Source organism: Buteo buteo, chromosome 14 (genome assembly GCF_964188355.1).
Source record: "Buteo buteo chromosome 14, bButBut1.hap1.1, whole genome shotgun sequence".
Classification (NCBI taxonomy): Eukaryota; Metazoa; Chordata; class Aves; order Accipitriformes; family Accipitridae; genus Buteo; species Buteo buteo.
In genome coordinates, this window is record NC_134184.1 from 4,116,608 (window position 1) to 4,131,410 (window position 14,803).

The 14,803-nt window shown below is 41.3% G+C and overlaps 1 protein-coding gene across 5 annotated transcripts in view; it reads right to left on the minus strand.

Moving 5' to 3' along the window:
- Positions 1-14,803, minus strand: part of PCCA (propionyl-CoA carboxylase subunit alpha) — a 299,411-nt gene that overhangs the window by 7,377 nt on the left and 277,231 nt on the right. For all 5 annotated transcript variants that reach the window (XM_075045914.1, XM_075045913.1, XM_075045912.1 and 2 more), the window contains one exon: positions 8,643-8,783. In XM_075045914.1, the coding sequence (XP_074902015.1) occupies positions 8,643-8,783 (141 nt within the window). The remainder of the gene's footprint in view (positions 1-8,642; positions 8,784-14,803) is intronic.

Sequence of the window (14,803 nt, forward strand, 5' to 3'; positions counted from 1 at the left end):
TTGCAGCTCTGAATCCCCTATCTTTTATCCAGCTTGCTGCGTCCTCTCCTTTGACGTGAGGTCAGGGTTCACATTCGCATCCGATTATCGAAGTGGCACTCATTAACCGGCAGCCTGCCTCGCACCAAAATGAGTTCGCTGGAAGGGGAACTCGGCCCATTTACTCAGCAGATTTTAGCATTTTAAGGAGGCCTGAATGTCACACAGTATTGCTACGTTTTGAGGAGTTTCAGACATCTCCAGCTGATGATTAATTGTGAGTGATGGGAAATAAAATCCAGTAAAGCCAGCTGCTTGCCATGGTCGGCAAAATTACTATAATGGATATAGGCTGCCAATTTTCCAGTTTTACTGGCAAGTCTTCCAAGTGTAATTAAGGGAAGTTATAAATGATATGGAAATCTATCAAGTCCCATTTATTTTCAGAGGACTCTTTCCCCTGAGACTTTTATCTTCAAGCTTATAGTTTGCTTTGTTGTGCTAATGATTTAAACCACTTCTTATTTCTGATTAAAGCCCCCAATATCCTTCATAAGAAGTTAGATCCACTTTATTCAGAAGGATTTAAAGAAACAGAAACCTTTTTAAAGTTGTGTTTGTTAACTGTGCTGAGGTCTCGCTTCCTCTGTGGAGGCACAACAGAGCGTCCTCCATCTTAGGCACCTCACTACCATCTGGACTTCTGCTCCCGACAAATTCTGGGGATTCAGAAAGATCTGGGGGTAGGGGGAGGGAAAAGAGGGCATAAAAAAAATAAAATAAAAAAAATCCACCATCAACAAACCCCCAACTTCCCTCCAAATCCTAAATCCTCCAAAAACAAAGATCGTTAGGTGCTGCCTTAGAGGCTAGACATTTAGCGCAGGGTGGTGTTGCTCACTAATGTTGTTTGATTTGGAATAAAAGCATGAAAATTATGTGCAAAGGCCTAAAATTGGAGATGTAAAGGATGACTGCACAGTATTCCATTTCTCAATTTCATCCTTCAGAGCCACAAAATGGGGGTGATACAGTTACTGGATGAGATTTACAGTAACAGCTGTGGTCTTCCCACACAAGGGAGGACCTTCTAATGGGCTAAGGTCTGTTTTGAACAGACGGGGAGTAGCAAAACAAGGTTCCCTATTAAGGGTGTGCAGTAATATTCCTGATAAAGAAAATGAGTAGTGGTAGTCAGATTGCTTTAAAAGACCTAAATCTCCTTTCGCTGTTTGTTTTTTTTTTTTTTAAAAAAGGAGCTATTTTAGAAAGTGCTAACTGCTAAATAAATGAAAGACATGTAAATGTAAGGGTTTGGTTTTTTTCTTAATCTCCTCGCTACGAACTGTAAAGAATGCATAGGAACCAGTGCCAGGGGCATATGGCTTTCTCCTGTGCTGAACATTCATACAAAAGACAGGTTCATCAGTCATTGGAGTATCTGGATAAAAAATTAGCTCCTGATGGATGGTATTTAGAGCTTACCTGCTGCTAGTACATTACCAGAGAAACACAGGTTTTGAAACCCACATGACATTAGAAACTGCAGACCATGAAATACCCCACGTGCAAGCGCACTCATAATGTACGCCAGGTTATACAAAATAAGAAATAAGCTATTTAAAGCCTCTGCCTAAAATTGGGCCCGCTGCAAGGAACCCTGGGTCAGCCCTACACAGGCCAATTAATGCACAGCATCTGCTGTACAGAAGCCGTGCATGAAGCACTTCCGAATGATTTCAGCAATTAAAAGAAAACTGTTTCCTGCCTGTTCTGACAGCAACTGTTTCAATGCAAGAGTGAGCACCAAATCATTGTGTGCAGCTGAAAAAATTAAGTCTTTTTTTTTTTTTTTCCCTACATCTTGTGAAAAGAGGGTGGGAGGGATGAAGATTTCTTATGGAATTGTATCGTTCTTTTGTTGTCCGACATTCTGTGTTTTTCTGCCAAATTAGACAGAAGGCTCCAAGGGTTTACGGGGCCCTCTACAGTATCACCTTCTGGTGCACTGTGGCTCCCTAAAAAGATGGATCAATATCAACCCTGCTGATTTGCCTACAAAAGTGAAAATCCCTCAATCACATTTTTAAGACCATTATATTTAGAACAGAGGTGCTCTGATACATAACATTTTTAAGGCTCTTGGAGCTGAAGGGGAAAAAACAATGACAGCCCTACATAAAAATGAACTTAGATTTGGTTAAAAGTGAAGTGAGAACTGGATTTTATTGATATCTCCTTTCCCAGCTTTGGGAAGACACTGGTAAATATCCCTTGCAATTTCCACTATGCTGTGGCTTGTGTCCCGATTGAGCCTTGTTAAGTAAGAAGGGACAATGCAAGATGGTGCCATACGAAATCCAGTTACCCTCTCTCGTAGCCTTCAGCAAAATAATTACAAACATCTTGTTTATGCTTGTGCAAAACCACTGAACAGTGAATTAAGTATGCATTCACTATCTAAAACCCTTACAAAGATACTGGGATTTCTGTTTGTTTATTTGTTGTTTAAACTTAGTCCATGCTGGTATCATTCCCTCCTCAGAGTTTTTTTTCTCTCTGACTTGTTGGCAATCTGGCAGCAAGCATCCAACAAGAAAACAAATCAAGAGGAATTGGATGAGCAGCAATTGAAATTCCTTGACATTGTCCATTACCATGTAAAATAATTAGTGCAGGTTTTCCCATCTTTCCAAATTAACTTTGAAACTGGAGCTACAGAGCTGCAAATATCATTAGCGGCAATTAATAGTACTTGACAAATCGTTATTAAACTTTTTTTGCCACACTCCTTTAACGAATGAACCCGAAGATAGCACATCCCAAATTTTGTGACCTCTGACTAAGCAAAGGTCAGTGACGTCCCCCTGACAGCAATCAGCACTGGTCATTGCACTCCCACTTATCCAAAACACGCTTCCCCAACTGCTTCTGAGGTCCCGGCGTGCTGGGGAAGTGATCCGCGGGCAGAGCGCTTCTGCGGCTGAGCCTCGCGCTACTCAGCCCAAGGCAAGGCTCAGCTGCCATCACACCAAGCTTTAGCAGGCAACTGCTTTAGTAACGGCTAAAAAGTTGCTTATCATTTGAAAAGGCAAAGCACTCCAATAAAAAAAAAAAAAAAAAATTTTCTCTGAACTCTTTTCAAAGGACAGTAGCATTTTTCCCCGAGGAGGAAACTCTAATAATATTGACTATTTGTACCTCATCATCAGAATAGGTTTTCAATCTAAATTACACAATACTCGAACCCAAATCATAAGACTGTGCAATTGCATAAAGATATAGAAGAAAAATCTATTCCAGTCAAATATAAAAAAATGACATAAATACATTAGGAGCAATTACTGTAGCTACGGGGTTTTTTAATGTAACCACAATTATTACTTGAAGCCTGAGATTATAAAAATGGTGAAATATTGGAATCCTTTTACTCTTGAAATTTCACAACTGTGAAAATGCTTTCATTTCCTGTTTACCAATAGTTTTTTCCCCCCACAAAAATGCACCACAAAAAAATTATTTAATACACAAAATCGTAAAAACTACATGAGGTTTGTGACCATGTTTGGTCAAGTTTGCAAACTCCCTTTAACTGAAAATTGCAGTTTATATTTGCCCTGGGATCACTGAAGAACAGGAGGGAGGAAAGGAGGTAAAGGGAAAGAAAAAGGAAAAACAACAATAAAAAAAGGTTCACACACAATAGAAAAATCTTATCTGAATTTAAGAATAACTTACTAAATTATTGATACCATATTCATCTAAATGAAATGTGAAACTGCTACTAAAGCAAATACGTTTTTACTGTTTTTCCTGGGTTTTTTTTCTGTTATGAATTCCAACAAGTATAAGAAAGGGGAAATTATTTTTTTTTTTGACGTATGAATGGCAAACATGATTTCAAGTAACACACAGCTGGCTGACAGCAACAGGTAACTTTATAACTCCACCTTTTCTTTCACGAGAACGAACAATCTAGTGAGAAACAGAATCTAGGAAGCTGTTTTGTTCTGGGTTTTAGCAGTGAGCATTTCAGCAGTAGAGGTCAAGCAAAACATATCTTTTCCCATAGCAAGAACTTCCCAAGGCTTGTGAAATGGAAAATTATGGAGAAAGATTTTTTTCTTAAACTATTCTTCTACAGAATAACAAGAGAAATTGAACTAACGTGCACACAACTGAACTGGAAGAGGAACGCAGTTTAAAAGAATTGGAATGCAGTTTAAAACATCCTCCTTGGTTGTTCTGAAAACATGGGATCATTGACAGTAATGTGTTTTTTAAATTATACAACTAAAAGAGCAGCCTTCAAGTTACCCGATTTTGAAATTACTGAGATACTAGCATATACATATAATAGCTGACATCTTGGTAGAAAAAATCATCCCATGCAGTATCAATACCCATGGCTACACTAGCATCAATTTGAAATCATAAGAAATACTGATATGAAAAAAGTCCATTTAAAGAGCAGTTTGAATGGTGATAACTTCCAAAACCTGGGGTAATCTTGAATTGCTGGAAAGAAGAGACAAAATTCAGAAACTTAGGTCAAAATAATTATCTGTCCTCTTCTTTTGGCCGTAGTCCTACCAAGATTCAGTAACGCTGGGGTGTTTACCCAGAGGTGCTTTCCTTTTACATATTTATGGCTGGGGTAATCATTAAAGTGATGTAGGCTACCAGCACTGGTGTTAGCTTATTGACCAATGCTTGTCTTAGTAATGCCACCTGTTCTGCCTAATTTAATTAAAAAAGAAAAACAACAAACAGAAACATACAGCTAAAAGAAAGACATCTTTGCGTTCCTGACAGATAGAAAACTGAAAAAGGCAAAAGCTATATTCATAGGTGAAAATATAGCAAAGGCTACAGGGCAATCAGGACAGTTAAGATCATTTTTGTTGCTGTGGACAGTTCAGGCTACCGAAGTCGGAATCAGTTGTGGAAGCGCTTTGGGTGGCTTGCTTTGAACAAGGTGCGACAACATTGCTTTACCTGTTCAACCATTAGGATATCTTGGGCTTTCCCTGCTCCTGCAGTTTCAGTGCCTGGAATCCTACATGCACAAAGATCAAGCCAAGGAACTCAGGAAGAAATATTCGCATGTGCCTGCCTATTTCCTGCCCTCTAAGCAAAGCACTGAATTTGTGCAGCTTTAGCAGTTTTTATGGTGCTGTATTTGTGGTGGTTGTGGTGGGATTAAAACCACGTGCAGTGCCGTCTCCACGCTCTGGCGTAAAAACACTGCTGTGTGCTAGCAGGGCTGGCTCGTGCCGCCATCGGTGTCAGCACAAACAGAGCAAGTCCCTTGCCTGGACGCTGGAAGCCCAGTGGTTTCTCTGGCCCTTGGCACCACGGGGAACCAAAAAGTAACTCTCCCCAAAGCAAATTTCATCCTAATGCACACTCGTCATTAACAATCTACTTATAAAATAATCACGGAAACACCCTCACCCCCCAAAACAGACATTTCCTATATAATGTGACTGTTATCATGAGGAATGTAAGCTAAATTTAAATCTTCTTTCCCTAAATAATATTAACCTCCTTTCCAGTCAGCCAGATTTCAAATTGTTTTGTTGTTTATGTTGCTTTCTGCTTCTGAGTGCCTTCATTGTGTTTCCAGGAATAATTGAGTGACAACTAATTACAGTCTTCTGATCACATAAAGGAAAATAAAGAAAGTAGAAAGTAACTAAAAAGCTAAAAAAAAGGCAACATCACAAGTTCTTCTTCTCTCTAAATGACAAACAGCACTTCCCTACTGTGTTACTAAAACTTATAGATCATCTTACAGACAAAAGAAAATAAATTCCTTGCATACGCAATATCTTTTGGCAAAAAAATGAACTGAAAACTGCTCATCAGACCAGCTGGATAGAAGATGCTCACACAATCTTCTATCGGACTTCATCAGACCAAAGTATTTTTCAGCAACAGCAGCCAACTGAGAACACTACGCTTCAAGGAAAAACAATGACACATCGAGTGGGGACAACTAACGCCGAGATCGGCGTCGCCTTCTCATTTGGCTAAGGACGCACAGAGAGGGACTAGCAAACACCATATGCTTTACCTGACCGGGCGTGATGCCCTAGAGCCGAACCGCAGGCAATAAACACGAGTTTGCCAGCGCGGCCATTCAGACAAAGACGAGACGTCCCGCTCTAGGAGTTTCTTCGCCATTTGTAAAGTTACACCTGAAGGAGGGGTACCGCGGCCCGGCTCCCCGGGCTCCTGACCGCTCGCAGAGCATCTCTCCGTGAGCACAGCACTAACGCTATTTAGCATAGACCACAGGTTCGGAGAAAACAATCTCGGAGCAGCTAATAACCAGACAGCGTTATTGTGAGCAGCAGCAACACCTGAGTGGAAGGATGGACAACTACCACGCGGCTCTCCCATTTTCCAGCTGTGCCGTTTTCACCCGCTGTGCAAATTCGAGCTGCCAAACCCAGTTGCAAACAGAGAATAGGAGCTACTTAAATTCCCATTTCTCCAGCACACTAAAGAAATCAGACTTTTCCCAAGCAGTGCAACAAAAAGAGCTGTATTTATCAGGGAGCTACAGTTCCCTGCCCATCATGCCTTGAACAGCTGTAGTGAGTGAGCTGGTTTCTGACGGACAGCCAAGACATGTAATCTGAATCACACCATCCCACTGCTTATTCAGTGCCGATAGCTGGATGCTACCCTCATCTCGCTCGCTGGCTCACTTTTTTTTAACGTTTTGACACTAGTCCTGAAAAGGAAGGATTTAAGTTAAACCCTTTTCAATAACGCAAATGTGTTTTTGCAATTAAAGCCACACAATTAGCATTGACAAGCTCAGGTCAGCAGAACATAGATTATGCCGTTCAAATGCTCTGCCACTCAGTGCCTCCAGCAAAAAGCTGCAGGAGAGGCGAAGAGGAAAAAAAAAAAATCTCCACACATTATTTAACAACTTGTGCTCTGACGCACTGCACCACTTGTGGATTTGTGGAGGGAGGTTCATTTATTTATTTACTTCAAATCTCTTTGGCTCTGGCCTCCTTCTCCACTGCTTCTATTCCTTCAAGACAACAAGAAATATTCTTCAGGGCAAGAAGGCTGGTAACGTTTAGCAGAATTAACTTCTCAAAAAAATCTCAAACAAATTAAAAAAGGTTCAAAATCCTTGCCTTAAAAATGTTTCCCTTCATTCTTCGCCAAAAAAGTATTTGCTTAACATCTCCCTCGCTCAGCCACTCTTACTGCCTAGACACAGAAATCACAGATTTCTCTATCCATGGGATGACAGTGATTAATTTTAATTCAATACTGCTGATTTTAAAGGTATAAAAAGTGTGTGTGCACATGTATAGATCACAATACCAGAAAGCTAAGTGTAAAAGCTAAAAGAACTTCTCTTGCTAGTTTCTACTCAGCTGTACTTAGTTGTTTTCTCAGAAATGTCTTTATTTCATTAGTATAAACATTTGCACCTACAGATCTTTAATATTAACATGATTACTCCCTTCTCTCTGTAAATAGTCAGAAATACCCATCTATTCTAAAAATAAAAGTGGCATCATAGCAAAACATAAGCAAACAAATCACTTTACCAGCCCAGCTGATGACCGTCACATCATAAGTGCACTGCTGATTTTGGACTTGGGATCTTGATCCCATTTCTACATCATCTCTCAAGAAAACCTAGGTTTCATTGCTATAAATTATGAAGCCTGCAACTGAAGCTTTCTGTTTGTATCTAAGTGCCACATGTATGGTTATGGCATCATTTGACTGACAATAGTGCTTTAAAATTAATCTGCACAATCTGATTCAAATATTCCTGGTCTGCCTCACTCTATTGCTTTCAATGGTTATGAGAAATAATGGCCCTGACCTTGGAAATAACGTATGATACAGTGTGATAGAATTTCATATAAAGCTGAGTTCAAGTCAGTATTTATATATAAGTCTAAAACACCATATTTACATTCATTTCCAGCACAATGTGAGGTACGAAGCACTGGAAATCCCCAGGACAGCAATGGCACGTTCTGTTGCCCTTCTCTATGTCAAGTTTATTCCTTCTGCAGGACAAAAGGATTCCCATAAGAGACTGGGAATTCCCAGATTGGAATTCCCAATTCAGGAAACCCATGTTTGCAAAATGCTAACACAGGATTCTTAAAAAAATAAAAGCGGGGGTGGGGGGGATAAGAAATTTAAATATCTATCTGACGTCCCTTGTGTTTAGTAATACGTTCACTGCTTCAGGGCAGAAAATCAACAGTCCCCTCCTGCTAGCACTAACAGCACATATATACTTACGTATATTTACATGCACATATACACACACACAGGTTTTTTTCCCCCCTGCCAAGGCACTTGTGATACAAAACCAAGCTATTTGTTGAGTTTCAGCTGTGGACTTGTACCCAGCTGAAAATTTTCCTTTTAAAGCCCGTTTAATTTGAATTGTGCTTCCTTATTAGTTTTTATAATTCAATTGAAAAGCAGCACACATTATTCAGCACACTTTATTCTACAGGTGACATTAAAACAAAAAAAACAAACAAACAAAAAAAAACCACCAAACCAAACCTGTGACCTGTAGCTTCAGTTACACCAAGGAGAAATTAGTGTGGAATATATAATGAAAATGCAGATAGATAGATCACATTTCTTACCATGTCCCCAGGCTTGACAGAAACTGCCACCACTGCTCCAGGCATGGGAGATCTCAAAATGCTGGAGGTGTCCTCTGCTGCTTTCTCTGGCATGTACTTGCTCAGCTCTGCAGCAACCTTCGTCAGTATTTGTAATTTGTACTAAAGAATAGGAAGAGGAATGTTTTAGAAAACTGCACCTTGGTGAATTCCAGTCAATAATCTGCACTATTTTACGACATGTTTTTATATAATACATCTGTTATCTGTTCTTCACAGGAGTGTCTGAAAATCACTGTTTGACATCTTTATTCAGAGTTTCATTTTTAGAATGCAGAAAGAAAAATATGCAACCACAATCTGCAGCAATGAGCGCATAAAAGGAAAGAATCGACTACAGTAAAGAAATGTCAGATACATTTAAAAACTGGGGGTAGAGAGGGGAGATACAAATTTATAAAACAGAAATATCCTTACACTTACTGCACATTATCTTCAGTGGATAAGGAATATTGAGGGATTCGCTTCCAGTGCTGTGCTGAATTTGAAAATGACCTTTTGGGAAAGTCTGCCAGATTTTTCAATGACATGATTGATTTTAAACATTATGTTTACTTTTTAAACATTTCTTTTTATCATGTATTTAATGTTTGAAGTTAATAACTTGCTTAGATTTTGCGATTAAAACATATTAAACAATTTCAATTCCTTTTTTTTTCATGCACAGGCAGACTGATCTAACACCGTGGTTGTATAGAATATACTTTATCTGTAATAAAAACTGTTCGGTAGCTGTTACCTACCTTGAGAAAAAAGAATGTTTTCGCTAGTGTTTTATAGCAATTAGAAATGGAAAAGAATATGATGACCCTCGAGCATCTGAGAGCACCCCTTTAAACAAAACCTTGCCGAAAACATAGATGTGCGTACCCTCATTTCAGCTCCAGGCTTTTAGTTTTTAAAAACTTGTAATCCCTTTGATAGATAATTCATTGCACTTAGACAGATGGCCTTCACATTTGTCCCAGTGCACTTGAAAATGAATGCAAAAAGCCAGTAGATGGCAGCAGGTCTCTGCAGGAAACTCCTGCCTCACCAAGGCCAGCACCACACTTCATCAATAATTTAAACAAAGGTTTTAATAATAAGCATTGGGTGAACGGCATTTACAATTCAAATGTGTATTTTGCTGATGTAAAGTTCAACACCTTGCTTTGAACAGTATGTTTTCCTCCAAAACAATTAGCTATTGTTTTATTAGCAATAGAACGTCTTTCCTTTTCATTTTCACACAGACAGAAAGAATCCGATATCCTTATGGTGAAGGTAAAGGGGGACTCTACCTTCTGCTTCTGTAGAGAGTAGGACAAGGTATTTAGAAATACATGCAAAAGGTGATTAATTCTGCAATGACATCTTTTAAAAAGCAGCTTTCAAAGCCAAATTAAAAAGACACAACAAAGGATTATCATCCTCCATAAATGGCGTTTGGACACGCAAGATTATGTGCAACGAACAGCGCGGCCGTTCAGTTAGAAATACTTGCTTCTAATCAGAAACACCAGCAAATGGTTAAATGAACCAATCCCCCACCGCCGCCCCAGTAAATGCAATAAAATGCCACAACAATACTCCCTGAAGCTGTAAGTGGCACCCAAAGATTTGAGAACCCCTTCCCAAACATGTGCCTTGGTTACAATTGATATGGCACAGAGAAACCAGCACCATTTCGTATGCAAAAAGCTGCTTTAAACTCCAAGCCTCCTGCAGGCATCATCATGACAATTAAGACTGTGGCGCTCACATTTTCCAACCCAAAATACAGCTAGTTCTCTCCCGGCAGAAGCAACTACATTCAATGCGGTGTGCTCCTTGCAGTTTCTTTTCCTAAAAGTAAAGCGTCCGTGTGCGTGCATACGCGTGCACGTATGCACGCTTGCATGTATGCTGTAGGGAGAGGGGAGGTGATGCCTATAGGAGATTTGATGACATAAGCCGCAAACAGAATTGCAGCAGTGTGACAAGTCAAATAATAACATCTTATGCATGTTTCTTTACTCTTGAGTGTCTGTTTTGCAATCAAGACATACAAGTGTCTGCCAGTTTCTGAAGGATATGATCCTTAAGTGAAATTACTGTGCAAATAAAAGCTTTTTACTCCTATTAAAATTCATCTGAGTCATAAGTGGCAAGGAAAAAAAGCTTGCAGAGTGTATTCTGCTGTCAATCTAATAAACATTCTGTGCAGAGGGACTATTTATCAAAGATAAATTGTACTTAAAAGTCCTTCATTAAATCTATGGGGGGGAATATAATTACACCAAATTGCACAGTTTCAGTATCCATGGTTAGTGTCGTCTTTGTAGTCATTCGAGTTTGAAAATAAAAAATAAAAAGGGGAAAAAAGGAAGAACACAGAAATAAGTTAGATTTGTGGACTGTATTGTTGCCTCTCGCAAAAGACTATTTTGTTATGACTTCAAAGGATTAGGTTTAGATGCAATTTAGTTTTTTAAGGCACAGATAACACTTCCGAGCTGCCCAATTTCAAAATTTACACTTAAAATGAGAGCTAGTCCTTCTGCATTCATCTAGGTTACGGTATTTCGCAGGGACTGAAATACAAAATTCCCTATGCGCTCCACAACGTACAGCAGTGGGGGGAAAACCATGTTCCTCAGTATGCTGCACTTTAAAGCTCAGTTCTCCACACCAAGTTAAAATATCCCTACCAAACATTGTTTTTACTATCTTTACAATTTTCATATCTTTTAGATTCCTTTCTCTGCAGGATTCCTGCTTTGCTTGGAGTGAGATGTAAGACTCAGTACACTCAAAGCTTTAAAACGCGGGTCTTTGTTATTGATGAGCTGTTCCTTTTCCTTTTGTATTTGTTTATTGTTCTTTAGTCTGTTTGGGGGATAAGCAAGTTACTGTAATCAAAAAGTAAAAAATAACAACAGTAAACTTCTGGGGAAAGGCCTTTTTTGGCACAGTTGGTTCACAAACGACCTTTCAGAATATAAAAAGACAAAGCCGCAAAGAAAGGTTCCTTCTTTAAGATTACCTTTGATGTATTTCTACTGCTGGCCCCCACTAAATACCCACAAAAGTGTCCCTTTGTAAGGCTGTGTCCTATGTGCAGGGGGCTGTTCACCTAACCAAGGTGCAGCCTGCAGCTCAGCCAGGGCCACAAGACTCTGGAAGACCACGTCAAACAACGCCGGCCAGTGCTGCTACAACAAAGACAATGAAGAATATACCACCTTTTTTCATTACATGATTCACACCGCTGCTACGCCTTTCATTTAGCGAGGACAATGCTGAACATACGAAGCAGAAGTTTTGACATGCTACTAACGGAGCGCAGTCACATTTTCTTCCTCTGTCCTCAGGAGGAGGAGGGAGATGGGAGAAAGAAGGGGCATAAATTGGGGAAGTTTGGGTTATAAATAGAGAGCAGAAGGCTTCCACCGGCCTAAACCAGAAGACACATCCGTGGGAGTCATAAATAGATCGCGAGTGGACTCTCGGAGCATGAAAATCTGCTAGCCATCAGATCTGCGCTGATGAGTAGTTGTCACCAGCCACTGCTCCGCTCCGCAGGGCTCCAGAGCCTAATTCTGCCAGCCAAAGTCAAGTCAATAAAGAGGTAGCCAAAAGGAGCCACACAGCTGTTGATGGCACAGAAAACAGGGGTTGCTTTTCCACAAGACTGTTGGGAGTCCACAATCAGCCGACAAAAGTTACAGTAGGGAAAACTGATGTTGCTTCAGTTTTCCAAGGGTAACAGTATCCTGTCTTACCTCGCCCACTAAATGAATTGTAATGCCAAACTGCCTCTTGCAACCAAATCTCCGTGACAAAAAAGAAGAAAACAAAAAGCTGTAACAATAGCAGTGCAAAGGAGGGGGGGGCGAGGAGGGGGAGCGCAAATACAGTGAAAATTATACCTGGGGTTTTGTGGATGGTTTTTGTAGATCTATTCCGTACTGATCCCCCAAGTCAGTAGACAAGTAGTAGACCAGCTGCTACAAAAAAGTTGGCCAGGGCCCATCTGACCCCATCTTTGCATAAAACCAAGTTCAGTAGTTTGCACAGATATGGTTCCCTTGCCGTGTAAAACAGAATATTGTAAACCTTCAGTAAAATGCTCAAAAACTGCACTCTGTTACATCTCACATTAGTTTATTAAATATGATCTTCCCTGTACACCTGAAACTCATGTCCCTAGAAGCTGTAAATGTTCAAACTCCATTGGAGATTTTATAGAGCAATCTAATGTATTGCTACCCATATGTTACTTACGGTAGTGTTTGGACTGCTGACCAGATGTGGATTTTCAGTACGCTTTACCTAAATGTTCAACCGCATTTTCCAAACGTCTGTCATTCTTGCGGTCAGAAGGCTGAAAATCTTAGGTAGCTCAGATTTCAGTAGAGAAACTGTCTGCTGTGTGTCTTCATTATTTTCACTAACCTTACAGTCTCATTTTTGGACTCAGTGAAATTTAGTAACTGTGGTCACATAATTTCCCTTTAACATTCCTAATCTGCATCCTGCCTCAAGTCACTTAACCGTTGTCACCTGCGCTTTGACCACTGTAGATTCACAAGTAGCACGTTATTCAGTATTCATTCAAAGCAATACTAAGCAACGTTCCAGTACTGAACACAACGAGCACTTTGCCTTTTTTATTAACCACTATACATTTTAACATCGTGCCCATACCCTCGTTTAGATTTCCACCGCGGCATCTGAACAGGAGAATGATGTATTTATTCTGTACGACTTGAGGGCATCGGGCACCACCTTCTTTCAGAGTCAAGGATTTCTTACTCAACAAGGAGATAAATGACATTCTGCAAATCACACAGGCTTTTTTCCCAGCTCTGAGTTCTAGAGCTAATTTACTTCCACAGGGTGGTGGTGAGGGCTGGCATGAACACCTGCACAAAATAACAGCACTTTTAGCCTAACGGAGGAGCACGCGCTCGACACGCTACGGAGACGGTTTTAAAAAAAAAGAATTAAAAAAAAAAAACACCAACCCAAACCCAGCTAAAAAAACCAACAAAACGGAAGAGCCACAAAACCCATGAGCCTCTAGCAGCAGCACAAGGGGAAGGAAAAAAGAGAGCGAAGCCTCACCACCACCGAGCACACCCTCCAGCAGCAGCAACTTAATTAGACCTGTAATTCAGCCCCATTTCCCACTTGCCAGTCCTCGCGCTAGACAATTAACACTCTAGAGAAAGCTCGCGAGGGTGAAAGCCGTGCGAAACCGCGTTCCCTCGGCTGCGGGCCGGGGCGGGCCGGGCGGGAGGCGGAGGGTCCGCTGTCCTGCCCGGGGAGGCGGCCCGCAGCCCGGCGCGGTGCGGGGCCGGGGCCGGGGTCGGGCGGAGGAGCCGGGGCCGGGGCCGGGCGGAGGAGCCGGGGCCGGGGCCGGGCGGAGGAGCCGGGGCCGGGGCCGGGCGGAGGAGCCGGGGCCGGGGCCGGGCGGAGGAGCCGGGGCCGGGGCCGGGCGGAGGAGCCGGGGCCGGGCGGGCGGAGGAGCCGGCTCCAGCTGCCGCCGGCGGAGCAGGCTGTGAGCGTAATGCTTTGACAACTCCATCAGCGCAGTCTCAAGGTAGCTGTCAATCAGGATGCATCATTTAATACAACAGCACACTGAGGATTTTCTCCTACGAGCCGCATGACAGCGGAGCTACAGCTCTATTTATATCAGCGCCCGGTTGTGTTTACAAGGCTGGTGTAATTAGAAAAGATGCAACAGGCAGCGATATTATTCAGCTTTCCATTTCGCCGTGCCGCCGCGGCAAGTGCGATCTTGCTGCACGGAGTCACGCTAAATGACAAAAGCGCTATTTTCTCCAGTCTCTGTGCTCAGACAGCACTTCATTTGCAGCTATCTATAATTAGATTAATGGTGTAGTGCCGTACAAAGCGGGCCCACTTCACATCAGATAGCATATGAATTAGGACAAACACTTATTTCAATTCCAGGCAGAGAAAGCAGTGACTGGGGTATTTAGCATACCCTTTATGGTGGAATGAGATGTTAATTGTGTACCATTACCTCTAAACTGCTTGCTTGTTGTATAAATCACTGTGCTAATTGATGCAGAGATAGAAACGTAGCCACAGGCAAGAAAGCAACGGAATGAGAGCTGAAGATGGTG